Source organism: Sinocyclocheilus anshuiensis, unplaced genomic scaffold, assembly GCF_001515605.1.
Source record: "Sinocyclocheilus anshuiensis isolate Anshui unplaced genomic scaffold, SAMN03320099.WGS_v1.1 scaffold1556, whole genome shotgun sequence".
Classification (NCBI taxonomy): domain Eukaryota; kingdom Metazoa; phylum Chordata; class Actinopteri; order Cypriniformes; family Cyprinidae; genus Sinocyclocheilus; species Sinocyclocheilus anshuiensis.
Genome location: NW_015555815.1, coordinates 108,976 through 121,352, shown reverse-complemented (window position 1 = coordinate 121,352; position 12,377 = coordinate 108,976). Strand labels below are relative to the sequence as shown.

Below are 12,377 nucleotides of genomic sequence, written 5' to 3'. Positions count from 1 at the left end.
AGCAGAGAAAGATGAAAGCAAAGACTGATACATACTCAGGTCTGACGGATCTTTTGATTTGCACCATTTTCTCTCTGCTGCCCTGAGTTTGGTCCGATGCTCACGAAGAACATCGGATAACCAGGGGTTAGAAGGGGCAGCCCGTGCTGGCCTGGAGGAGAGAGGACAAATATCGTGTAGACAAGAGGTTAAAGTAGAGCATAAAGTGTCAGTTGCTGCATTCACATCCAGCGATGAGAAATGGGTAGGTGAGGGAAGAGAGGAGGACACTACGGAGGAAAGATGGGAGAAAGAAAGGGAGCGTAGGTTTCGTCTAAAAGTAAAGTAATAGGGGTTGGTGGCACACAGGTAGCAAAATGTACTTTAAATATAATGAAGAAATAGTCAGAGATATGTTGGGGTTTTACCAAAATGTTGTCTGCAATACAACTGCATGTGTAAATTAAGTCAAGTTGGTTGCCTGATTTGTGCGTGCTTGTAGTGGTAAATCGTTTGAGATCAAATGAAGCAAGGAGTGAATGGAAGTCTGTAGCATAAGGCTTGTCCAGATGAATGTTGAAGTTGCCAAAGACTAAAAGCGGACTGCTGTCCTCCGGGAATGAGGACAGCAGCTCATTCAGCTCCTCTAGGAAGGTGCCCAGTTGCCCAGGAGGCCGGTAAATTACCACAACCTGGAGTTTTATAGGAGCTGTTACAGTAATCGCATGAGATTCAAATGAGTTATAATTGCATGGGGAGAGTGGGTTGAGTATTTCCAATTGTTTGAAATGAGCAGACCAGTGCCCCCACCCCGGCCAACCTGACGGGGGGTATGAGAGAAAGATAAATTGTTAGATAGAGCAGCTGGGGTTGCTGAGTCTTCTGGACAAATCCAGGTCTCAGTCAAGCCCAAGATGCTGAGTGTGGATTGCAAAGAAAAAGCAGAAATTAAGTCTGCTTTGTTGACAGCTGACTGGCAATTCCAGAGACCCACAGAGAAAGAGGTGCAGTAGAAGATGTAGAGATAGGATGCAGGTTAGCAAGATTGCGTTGCCGTCTGCGTGTGACGTTAGAGCGTTGTCAAGAGACAACCGGAATGTTTTGGAAACACATGATAGAGGAGGAGAAGAGAGGACCGAAAAGGAGAGTGTGTAAAGGGAAGATAATAATGATACTTAGATAAGATAAAAAGGGAAGATCAAAAATACAAACTACAACGAAAATACAAAGTAGAAATAGGTAGAAAACTAAATATTCCTTACTAGCAGCAAGTAATAATTTCAGATCTATAAACAAGTATTAAGCAAAACACTCAAATGCTGCCATCCGTCTCTTCTGTTGACTAACCCTTCTTCTTCTTCTTTTTACACAATATATGTGTGTGTGCTGTGTATATTTACTATGTATATATAAATATACATACATGAATGTATATATTTAAGAAAAATATGTTGTTTATATATTAATTATATTTATATATATAATATAAATTATATGATTATAAATATATACATGTGAATGTATGTAAATATTTTCAAAATATACTGTATATTGTATGTGTGTGTATTTGTATATACATAATAAATATACACAGAACACACACATATATTATGTAAACAAAAAAAACTTGTATTTTGGATGCGATTAATCGCGATTAATTGTTTGACAGCACTAATAATAAGGAATCAATAATAATTTTTATTCATACAACAACTGTAATGTACATTAACAAATCATTTCTCAGATAGATAGACAATAACCAGACTTAAAGTCGTGGGATGCTGTAAATGATACATTTATGTAGTTTAATTCAGTGATGTATTGACATTTTCGTTTTTGACATATAAAAAAATAGTACAGATATAGTTTATATCTCCAAATAAAATATAAAATGTTATATAAATAAAAAAATATTTGGTAACACTTTAGTATAGGGACTGATTCTCATAATTAACTAGTTGCTTATTAGCATGCCTATTATTATCATATTTGCTGTTTATTAGTGCTTATAAAGCACATATTCTGCATGACCATATTCTTCATCCCTAGTCCAACCCAATACCTAAACTTAACAACTACCTTACCAACTATTAATAAGCAGAAAATTAGCAGTTTATTGAGGCAAAAGTAGTAGTAGATATAAAAAAATATTTATGTAAAAATATTTATGTTAATAGCGAGAATTGGACCTTAAAATAAAGTGTGACCAAATATTTTATTCCTTCATTTTATGGCACTCTTAGTCCTGTGCAATGCTGTATATATCCTAAAGGCCACTGCATACTGCACTAACAGACACAGACCAATGCAGAAAATCACCAGATTAAAGTACATCACTTCTCTGACATTCCACGGCCCAAAAAGAGCCGATCCATCATGTTCAATCATCGAAAAAATGTGATCCGACAGACACAGACGGGGTAAAACACTGATCAGACCAAACCTGACGAAGTGTCTGATGCCGTCTGTCGGAGTTTATCAGTGTGCTGTGAATTAGCCTAAAGAATCCAAAGAAATATATCATTGATTTATTTTCCTTCATATTAATTGTTATGGAGTAAAATGATGTTTTCTTGTTTTCTCAGTCTATCCAAATGGTATCCGGCTGACTTCAGCCATTCCTGGTGCAGACTTCAAAGTCATGATCAATTTGAATGCTCCCAACTCTCAGGACCGCAAGAAATTCACCAGCGACCTGCGAGAGTCCATCTCTGAGGTCCAGGAAATGGAAAAGTACCGGATAGAGTGTAAACAGACCTTTATTCTTCCTCATCCTCACCGTTACCGAAGCAGTTTTTGTGAGCTGCCCATGCTAATGTAGTTTTCAGACAGTACTAACAGATGCAGAGTTACAGTTGTTTGGAATAAAGAGCGAAAATCAGAAATCTCACCATCTTCATGAAATCTAGCATTTCACAACCATGGTCTCATTAGCATTTGACTGTCTCTATTTACATGTTAATGTATATTCAGCTTTGCAGGAATGCTGTACTCATTTCATATGCGACAAGTTCATTCAATCATATTATAATGCTCATTTACATGTTTGATTGTAAGGGTCAGACTCAGAGGCTTAATTCCCAAATCAGAATCCCAATGTGGCTCAAATCAGATTTTTTGGATGACTGCGTTAAAGGAAAAATCAATCTGACATTTTCAATTCCGATCTGGGCCACCTTCTAATGTGAAAATAAATCAGATATGCGTCTGAATTTTTACATTGCGACTGCTACATGAACGTCAGATCAGAATTCATGACATTTTTACATCTAACTCAACATTCTTCGACATTTTTTCCAATGTTTAATTTCTAATTTTTCTCGTTTGACTTATGATTTCTCTTTTTTTTTTAAATGCGAAAAGTGAGTAAGTTTGCCTCCTTTCTGATGGATGGCCATCTGATTTTATGCTAAAGATTCTTTAGTATGTTATGGGAAATAAAGCACATTCAACTGAAATCAGCTTTAATGTAGAGAAGTATGCGTAATGACTATCTGCTAAATCTGCCAAGTCTGTGGTTTTCCCACGGAATTGAGCTATTTTTACACTGTTGCCACGGGTTGTTTTTCAAGTCTGTGGGTTGAAGCGACCCCAATAACATGATGTTTAGCCCCTGAAATGCGAATTTTACTGGGGAATCCCACCAAAAAAACATGTATTTACCCCCCCGAAACGCGATTTTTAACAGGGGACCCCCCTTGAAACGCGATTGGGCTAGTTTTGAGTAGCAGTTGGCTGGGTTTTGTTGTGAAAACCTGGCAACCCTGCTTAGCTCTTGCTTGTTGTCTGTGTACTATGTTTTTATGGAGTTAAATGCTGTACGAATGAAATTGTTGACTGCACGTGTGTTTGAATGTTTGCAGCTGAGCTGGAGAAACAGAAAGGAGTGGTCAGACCCAGTATGTCTCAGAGCATGTCGGGCCTAAAGAAGGAGAGCGGAAACAGCACCATGGGCCGCACTAGTCTGGATGACACGTACGCCATGGGGGAGGGGCTAAAGCGGACCGCGCTCAGTAGCTCCCTGCGTGACCTTTCTGAAGCAGGTGAGTTCAGCGGATCTGATGTACTGATGAGCAGATTGCCTTTCTGGCCAGTAAAACCAGAAACTATGTTATGTTTTTATGGTTGTTTGATTCCCTATGTAGAATGATTTTCCTGAAGTTGAAACATTTCTTAAACCTAATCTTTCCACATATTATGTTACAAATTATTTTTTCACTGGTAACATTAGATGACTGCAGTATGGGTCCCAGGGTTTGCAGTTTGCATTCACAGAATGAAGAAAAAAATAGTTGGTGCACAACTGATCATCTGTGTTGTGACTAGCTCCACTGTTTATATTCTGAATCATTTTTCACAAGCAGTATTTGATCTTGGCAGTGTTGTGTCAGTGCTCTTGGGGGGTTACAGAAGCAAGGTCACACACAATCCTGCTTAACTGATGTGTTATTAAAATAATATTCTGGGTTCAATTCTGTTGAACAATAATACTGAGTAAAATAAATCTGTTCAGAGTTAGGAGATTTTAAAAGCATAAATATTTTTAGAAAAGCTCTTTTTCTTCGTTTAGAGTTGTAACATTGTTTAAATCATCACTTTTCTACAGTTGTTTTAAGGTTGAAGTGTATAGGGTTTATGAGTTGTAAAATTGTGTAATAAGCAAGTGGTTAGTGATTTAACACCAAAATCCTATTTATACACACAGTGGGTATTTTCACATCTTTGAATTGATCGTCCTAATTCATTTCCATTGTATATCATTTACTGTAAAACTGCATTCACAACTTACAGGTTTTCCTAGTGCTGTCACTCTATTGTTATTGGTAGACTGCAAATCAGGACAAACACAACAGTTTGCGGACAATCCAGGATTTGTGTACAATGCACTTCATGCCCAGGACATGAAGTTTCTGAATGCTGGAGAATAAAGGTTGCACCCTCAGACTGTCAGTCTGATTTAGCCCAGGTTTGAAACGGCAGAGTTGGATTTGTTTGCTTTCAGCAAAACATCCCATTGCTCTCTTTGGTTTTCTCTGTCTCCTCCACTGCTGTGGCACTTTGCATGCTTTCCCGCTAATACACCTGCTTCCAGCAGTCCAGGTAGCTCCATTTTGGCCTTTCACTGTTGGTTCGTTAGTGTACAATATTACATACATTTAAACTCATTTAACAAGCATTTTAGAAATAAAAGAGGCACATTTAAAAGTAGCATTTTATATTTCATTTATCCACCTTGTGCATCCATTCACTTGCATTTCATACTGATTAACACTACTGATACTGACATTTTGGATCGCTTTTATTAGACAAAACTGACTTTAATCTTAAATCCAACACGGAACACTCTGATGAATCACTGGGAAACATGACCAATGAAAATATAGACTGGAACTGAGGAAACATAGGGGTTATACAACAGGAACTTAATCAGGGTAAAACTAGAAGGAACTAATTACCAAACAAGTAAACTAAGGGAAAGCAGGCGAACGGAAAGAAAACTCAGATGCAGAGGAGCTTTTGGTGCCAATAGCCTCGTGGGCATTGAGTTTGAGTCCTGGCTCCCGGACCGTTCCTGATCCCGTCCTCCTTTCCCTCTTCCACTTCACTTCCTATCTCATTACTGTCCTATCATAACAAAGGCAAAAATGACAAATCTTTAAAAAAGAAAAAGCAGAGGAGCTAAATGTGCATGTAAGAGCTGAGACTTAGACGTGATATTTCTTGAAAGTTGTGATGATCACACTAGATAAGGTGTGTTAACAGAGAAAGTGAAGATTCTAGAAAGCAACTTTGTCTTTTTCTTTTGTTTGTGAAGTAACCACCAGGCTCCACTTTGGTAGACAGATAAAGGCAACTTTTGAGAGAAAAAAATCTCATGTTATTTTTTCCAGGTCAGTTTGCAATACAGCAAAAGCACAGAAACTCTACTCAGTCTGCTGTATGTACACTGTATTGAAACTGCTCTTTTAGTCTTATATTTCATTTATCCAAGTGTTTGAGAGCGCATGGCTCAAATACACTTGGCTCATGTGTATTTGCTAAAATGGCTCATGACAGGCAGCAGTATGCACAGATGGAGTATACACAGCAAACTGGCAGTCAGTTACTGTTGATAATGACCCAGAAAGTTCAGAGAGTCTCAGCTATCTTTGTGTGTCCATCAGTTTAGAGCAGAGGGATGTTACAGGTGTGATGTTCATCTCTGATCTATGCCACTGCATGTCTCGGGCAGGCAAGCATGGGCGCTGTACTAGTGCAGGATCTCTAGACAGCAGTATAGATGTAAGTTTCTTTGCACCTTCTGTGCTTCATGGGTTAAAACAGTCCATTGTTTTTTTGTAAAATATTTATTGATGCCTACTCTGCCTGCCTGCTCACATGCATGAACTACTCACCCACTGAAACTGAGGCTTGCATGCATGTTTTTTTCAAACAGTCTCTTGATAGCTGCTTAATGTTCATGCAAGTCTATTCTTTTGGTTCTTTTTTAAAGGGGCTTTCACTTGTATCTGTTAGATGGTTGATGAACATCACACATACAGACACAGATGCCTGGTGTCCCTGCGAGTCTTATCAGTTTATGCTGATCAGACCTTTGAAGACAGAGTCAAATGTGGATTTCAGTCTGGTTTTTGTTCACGCATTATATTGCATGCTTTTTTTATATTCATTTTGATGGATGATTTGAGTATTAATTCGAAGTGGATTGCTGCTTAGACCTCATCCGTTAAAATATCTAACATTGGGAATCAAACAATGTGATTGCCTGTCAAAAATAAATAGAGTGAACAGCTGAAGATGTGTCAGTTTTAAATGCCTGATGAAGTACTGCTCACTCCAAAGAGCAATGCTTTGCATGTTAAAGATTTGTTCTTCTTAACTGTGTGCATGTGTGATATTATTTTCATAAATTTAAATATTTTAATATGAATAATCTACAATTCTGTACAGATCTACTTCTGTACTTTATTTGCAGATTTTCTACCAAGAGACAAGATTTCCCAAACAGGGAAGCCATTCCTGCTGAAAAGAGCCAGATTTGAGTCAGTTCTTTTCACTGAATTGGATTCATGTGGACCATGTGTTATTTCATTCATTAAAACTGTACCACAGAAGTGCATGTATTATAAGCACAGGGCCGTTTATGCCAAAACAGTCCACTTATGCTGCTTTTCATTTGTAAACATGCTAACGGGATGTGCAACTGGGCACACAGCACATAATTCTCTCAGGAATTATGCATTTTATAGATGCCGTATGTGTTCATATAAAAGTGGAAGAAAAAAAACACCTTCATTCACAGACAACTCAAACAATATAAAAAAGTACAATGCAATGTCTTTAAATACCTTAAACAAAATTTGAATGTTGACATTTTGAGACAATTAATACCAACACTTTGAAGGACAGTCTGCAATTTACTATCAGTTTCCTGTCAAAATGAAATTTAAGCGTGCATGTTCAGACTTTCATGGTGTCACCAAACTCAGAGCTATCTGTCCCTGGGGCAGTACCTTTTCAAAAGGTACACTTTTGTATCTATTATTAGGTTCTGATATGTACACTTGAAGTACTAATATGTACATACAGTATATACTAATATGTAAAAATGGACCCTTTAGGTACAAACATGTACCTTTTGAAAAGGTACTGCCCCAGTGACAGCTTGTGTACCTTTATTTCTGAGAGTGAAATCCACTATGTCTACAGCCTGCAGCCTCACATTAACAGATTGTAGGAGTCATCTTGAAGCGCTACTTGCTGATTAAGGACCTTGTGAAGTAATCCCAGAAGGTGCTCTTTGGTTGGGTTTAAAGCAACTGTAACAAAAAAAAAAAAAGAAGAATCCAAGGCACTTCTTCTGGTCCAAAAAAGTTAAAAAGCCTTTATTCTAGGGCTGTCAATCGATTAAAATATTTAATCGCATGATTGTCATGAGTTAACTCGTGATTAATCGCAACTTAATCACATTTTTATCTATTCTAAATGTACCTTAAATTACTATTTTTCAAGTTTTTAATACTCTAATCAACATGGGCATGGACAAATAAGGATGCTTTATGCAACTTTCTGTTTATTATTAGTGAAACCACCCTAAACATAGAGCAAAAAGAACATAGACATGTTTTTCAAAGAACTTGTTCATGTCCATTATTAAACACATGGGATCAAAGAACAGAAATACCAGGTTCCCATTACTTCTCTTTCTGTGCACTTACACAAGCCTGTTTACAGCTCACTTCTTCTGAACATCAGAATCAGAATCAGAATGAGCTTTATTGCCAGGTATGTTGTTCTGTGTCTGTGATCTGATCAGCGAGTTTCTGTAAAGCTGAGCTCACGTGCGCTTGCGGAGGAATGTAGACATTGATGAGAATGAATGAGCAAAACTTCCGCGGCAAGTAGAAAGGCTTGCAGTTAATGAAGAGCACTTCTAGATCTGAACAGCACATCTTCTTTAACACAGTTACATCTGTACACCACCTCTCATTGATGTAAAAAGCATGTCCCGCCGCCGTGCGATTTCCCCGTTGATTCTGCCTCGCGATCTGCTCTGAACAGCTGAAAGCCCGGGAGACTCAAATCAGAATAATCAAAAACTGGTGAAATATCGGGTGGTGTGTACTTCCGAATGTCCAGCAATTCGTCTCTGGTGAAACTGATTGCAGGGATATAACTAAAGACAGGACAAACTAACAAAAACATAAAAACAACTGCGGAGCACGCCACGGAGGCAGCCATCAGCGTCGGCGCCATCGCAAACATGCAAAATGAACATTTATTATTACTGAAACCACCCTAAACATACAGCATAAAGAACATAGACATGTTTCAAAGAAGGTAGATATGTTTTTCAAAGAACTTTTATTAAACACATGGAAAAAAGAACATAGAAAAACCACAGGTTCCCATTATTTGTCTTTCTTTACACTGACAAGCCTGTTTACATTTTCAGATGACAGGGCACAAGGTATGGATGTGGCAGGTGTTGCTAAGTATCTGCGTGCAAGGTAGGCCATCTCACTGTGTGCCCCTTCATGTTTGGACCACCACTGCAGGGGACAGTCCTCTATGCCAATAGAGGGCTCTGCCTCGTAGCGCTCCACACATTTCTCAATACAGTCCTCTTCTTCATCAGATGAAGACTCTGGCACAGACTTGAGACATGATCTCTTCTTAGGTGGCTCAGTTGTCACTGGTTAATCTTGCTGTGCAAGCCCCCTCTCCCGGAGCAGGGCACAGATTGAACTCCACGTCTCAGCTCTGTCAGCCCTGCTCAGACATTTGAAGTCCTTAAACCTAGGGTCCAGTGCTGTTGCAACCCTCAGCCATGTGATGTTGGTTTTTTCCTTCCGTTTGTCCATGTCTGTTGTGAAAGTTTCCTTAAACTTAACCATGTATGCTGGATCATCTTCATCACACGTGATAGATGACACAACGCTGGCAGCACAACTGAGCAAGAAACAAACTTCTCTCCTCCTAGAATTTCACTCACATACCTGCAATAATAGAGAAAAACACTTTAGTTAGACATAATGAGTGTCTCACTCACTTTCAATGGCTCACTCTCACTGACACACACACAACACACTGTCAGACACGTCAGAACAACAGAGAAATCCACTCTTTATTGACATTATAAATGTCATATATAAAAAAACACAAATTATCCACAAATGATCCGTTTCTATTGATTTACGATTTATAGGTGTGTGTTTCAATCTCTCACTGACACACGCACACACCTTTTCCCAAGGCGCTGTCAAACGGGCTGTTCTGGAGCGAAACTGTGATGGCTCGGTGGAGGCTGTGTGCAATGCAAGGCATATGCTCGAACGGGAGCTGCCTGGCCACTGCAATCATGTTGTCAAACAGGAATCGTGCGCTGCGTTAATCGTGTGTTAATAAAATTAGTGCCGTTAAAATTAGTTTGCATTAACGCATTATTTTTGACAGCCCTACTTTATTCACATTCTGGCCATCTCAATAAACATTACAAATGGCTAAAACTCTGCACACTGCCTTCAGCCTTGTGTTAAAACATATAATAAACATATTTAATGTTTATTGAGATGGCCAGAATGTGAATAAAGGCTTTTTAACTTTTTTGGACCAGAAGAAGTGCCTTGGATTCTTCTTTTTTGTAACTGTATACTGTCAGCTGCTAAAAAGGATTTAAAAAGGAAGCACTGAAGTGACTGATATACCCCCGGTTTCACAGACCAGGCTTAAGGCTAGTCCCAGACTAAAATGCATGTTTGAGCTGTCTTAACTAAAAATATCTTGCTCTGACAGATCTTACAATATGTCAGTGCCATTGATCTGTCTCAAGATGCACACCTGTAACGTTTTCTTCTAAGGCATTTTTATAAAAGCTGCTTAAATATCTTAATTAACTAAGGCCTATAGTCCTGGCTTAAGCTAAGCCCCGTCTGTGAAACTGGGTCTTAATGTCTATGGAGGAAATGATTATGAAAATACATGTCTATACTTACTTCACTACTGCACATCTTCACTTCAAAATCTAGTTGACTTAAAGTGTTTGGACGCTTTATTAGTTCATTAATGTTTGGTCCGCGTCTCTCCTCACAGGGCTCCATCTTTAGCAGTCCTCCTCTGCGCCAGAGAGACCCTTCCTTCCAGGAGCATCTGTTCCCTGACAGACACGGCGCTACAGGCTCCCTCCTTGGGTCACTCTTTGAGAGCATTCGGCTCAAGCCATCCACCCTATCAGCACACCCCACTATAGCACCCAGCCAACACGGCCCGTATCTCTTCAAACAGCTTTCAGAGAACAGCACATGATCAGCAAACACAGCCCCTGCGCTATCAGCACGCTGGTGTGAGCTTCAGCCAAAAACAGCATCTGTGTTTAATGTCTCTCGCTCGCTCTTATTTCATTCTGCCTACGGGTGAATGTCACAAGATTAGAATAAGAATTTATATTTTGCATAAAGAATACCAAGGACCATTAAGATATATTGCATTGTTAATTTTTTTTTTCTGTAATGCATTTTAAAGTTATAATAATAATACAATTATTTTTATTATTATCAAATAGTTTTTAGTCTGTTCCTGGAAAACATAATAAAACAATGATATTTCGGTTAATATTAGCATACATTAAAGCCAGTTACCATGCTGCACAAATATTTTTACATTTAAATAATGCATAGTTGTTGTTTTTTTCACATTGCAGTAGTATGGTTCTAATAGCAATCACAGTTTTGTATTTATTTATTTATTTATTGAGAATTTGAGAAGTGTGTGTAATTGTGCTTAATATCAGCAAAAAATCTTAATGGTCCTAAATATGGGTTTTGTTGCCTTTATGCAAAATATGATATTTAATTTCCCGACAGGTTTCTTGATTTCTTTGACGGTTTCGTTAGGTTTGCCTGGCAGAGGTTATAAAAACAAACAAAAGAGTGGGTTTGCTTGTATTCAAACATTGACATTGTGACTGACATTCATTCAAACTAGCAGAATGACAGAGTAGATGTTCTAACGCTGTATTTGTTGTAGATGACAGTCTAAACGATCATTAATGAACGTGCCAATGACCATTGCACCCTCTATGTTTCGTGTGTAGAACAGTAGTACAGTAGTGTAACTGAAAACATTGTAAACAAAAAGCGATGTTATAGAATACTGTAAAAGATGTATTTCACGACTTTTTGAGAACAATATCTTGGTCAGTTTGAGTGGAAGTCATATTTAAAGAAGTATGCTAATAGAAACCTTCCGTTGTGATCTATTATAAAGCACAAATGCAGTATCATGTGGCACTTTGAACTGCTCAACTACAGTGAACTTGTACAGCATCATATGAATCTTACAGACTTACAGTAAGGGTTTGCATGCCTGGAGTAATTTTTTAAAGAACTTTTTCTGATTTGATTTTTTTTCATTGGAGGAAACTCCTGGACTTCTGAGGGCCAGTGATGGAATTATTTTTCTATATTTTATGGATTGTTCTTGTTTGTTTTTAAGTGCAATATGTCTGTCATGATGACGTGGTCATGGCTGGAGCATCTTTACTATTACTTACTTCATCATAGTGGCGTAGAGATTCTCATCAAACACGCGTCAAAGTGATCGGCTAGGCTTTAACTGTGATTTGTTATTGATGTTGTTCTTGGGTGTTTATTTATTATTGAAAATGAACCAGTGTTACCATGGCAATGAAGTGCAATCATGTAAAAAGTACTCTTCTTTTTTTTACTTTTAAACAACCAGGAGATTGTTTCAGGTGATATTATGCAAGCATCTGTATGTTTAGAGGAATGTATATCTAGAAATTAACTTTTAGTCTGTGAAGTGAGGCAAATGAAAATGATTGTTGTAAAGATGCAATCTGATCAGATATATAAGCTGATATTTTTCGATTTGTTTTT

General features: G+C 38.1%; 1 protein-coding gene across 5 annotated transcripts in view; it reads left to right on the top strand.

Moving 5' to 3' along the window:
* Nucleotides 1-10,965, top strand: part of LOC107675168 (IQ motif and SEC7 domain-containing protein 1-like) — an 83,716-nt gene extending 72,751 nt beyond the window's left edge. For all 5 annotated transcript variants that reach the window (XM_016469416.1, XM_016469420.1, XM_016469418.1 and 2 more), the window contains 3 exons: nt 2,565-2,726; nt 3,843-4,022; nt 10,573-10,965. In XM_016469416.1, coding sequence (XP_016324902.1) covers nt 2,565-2,726; nt 3,843-4,022; nt 10,573-10,586 — 356 coding nt within the window. In that variant the 3' untranslated portion in view covers nt 10,587-10,965. The remainder of the gene's footprint in view (nt 1-2,564; nt 2,727-3,842; nt 4,023-10,572) is intronic.
* Nucleotides 10,966-12,377: the final 1,412 nt, after the last annotated feature.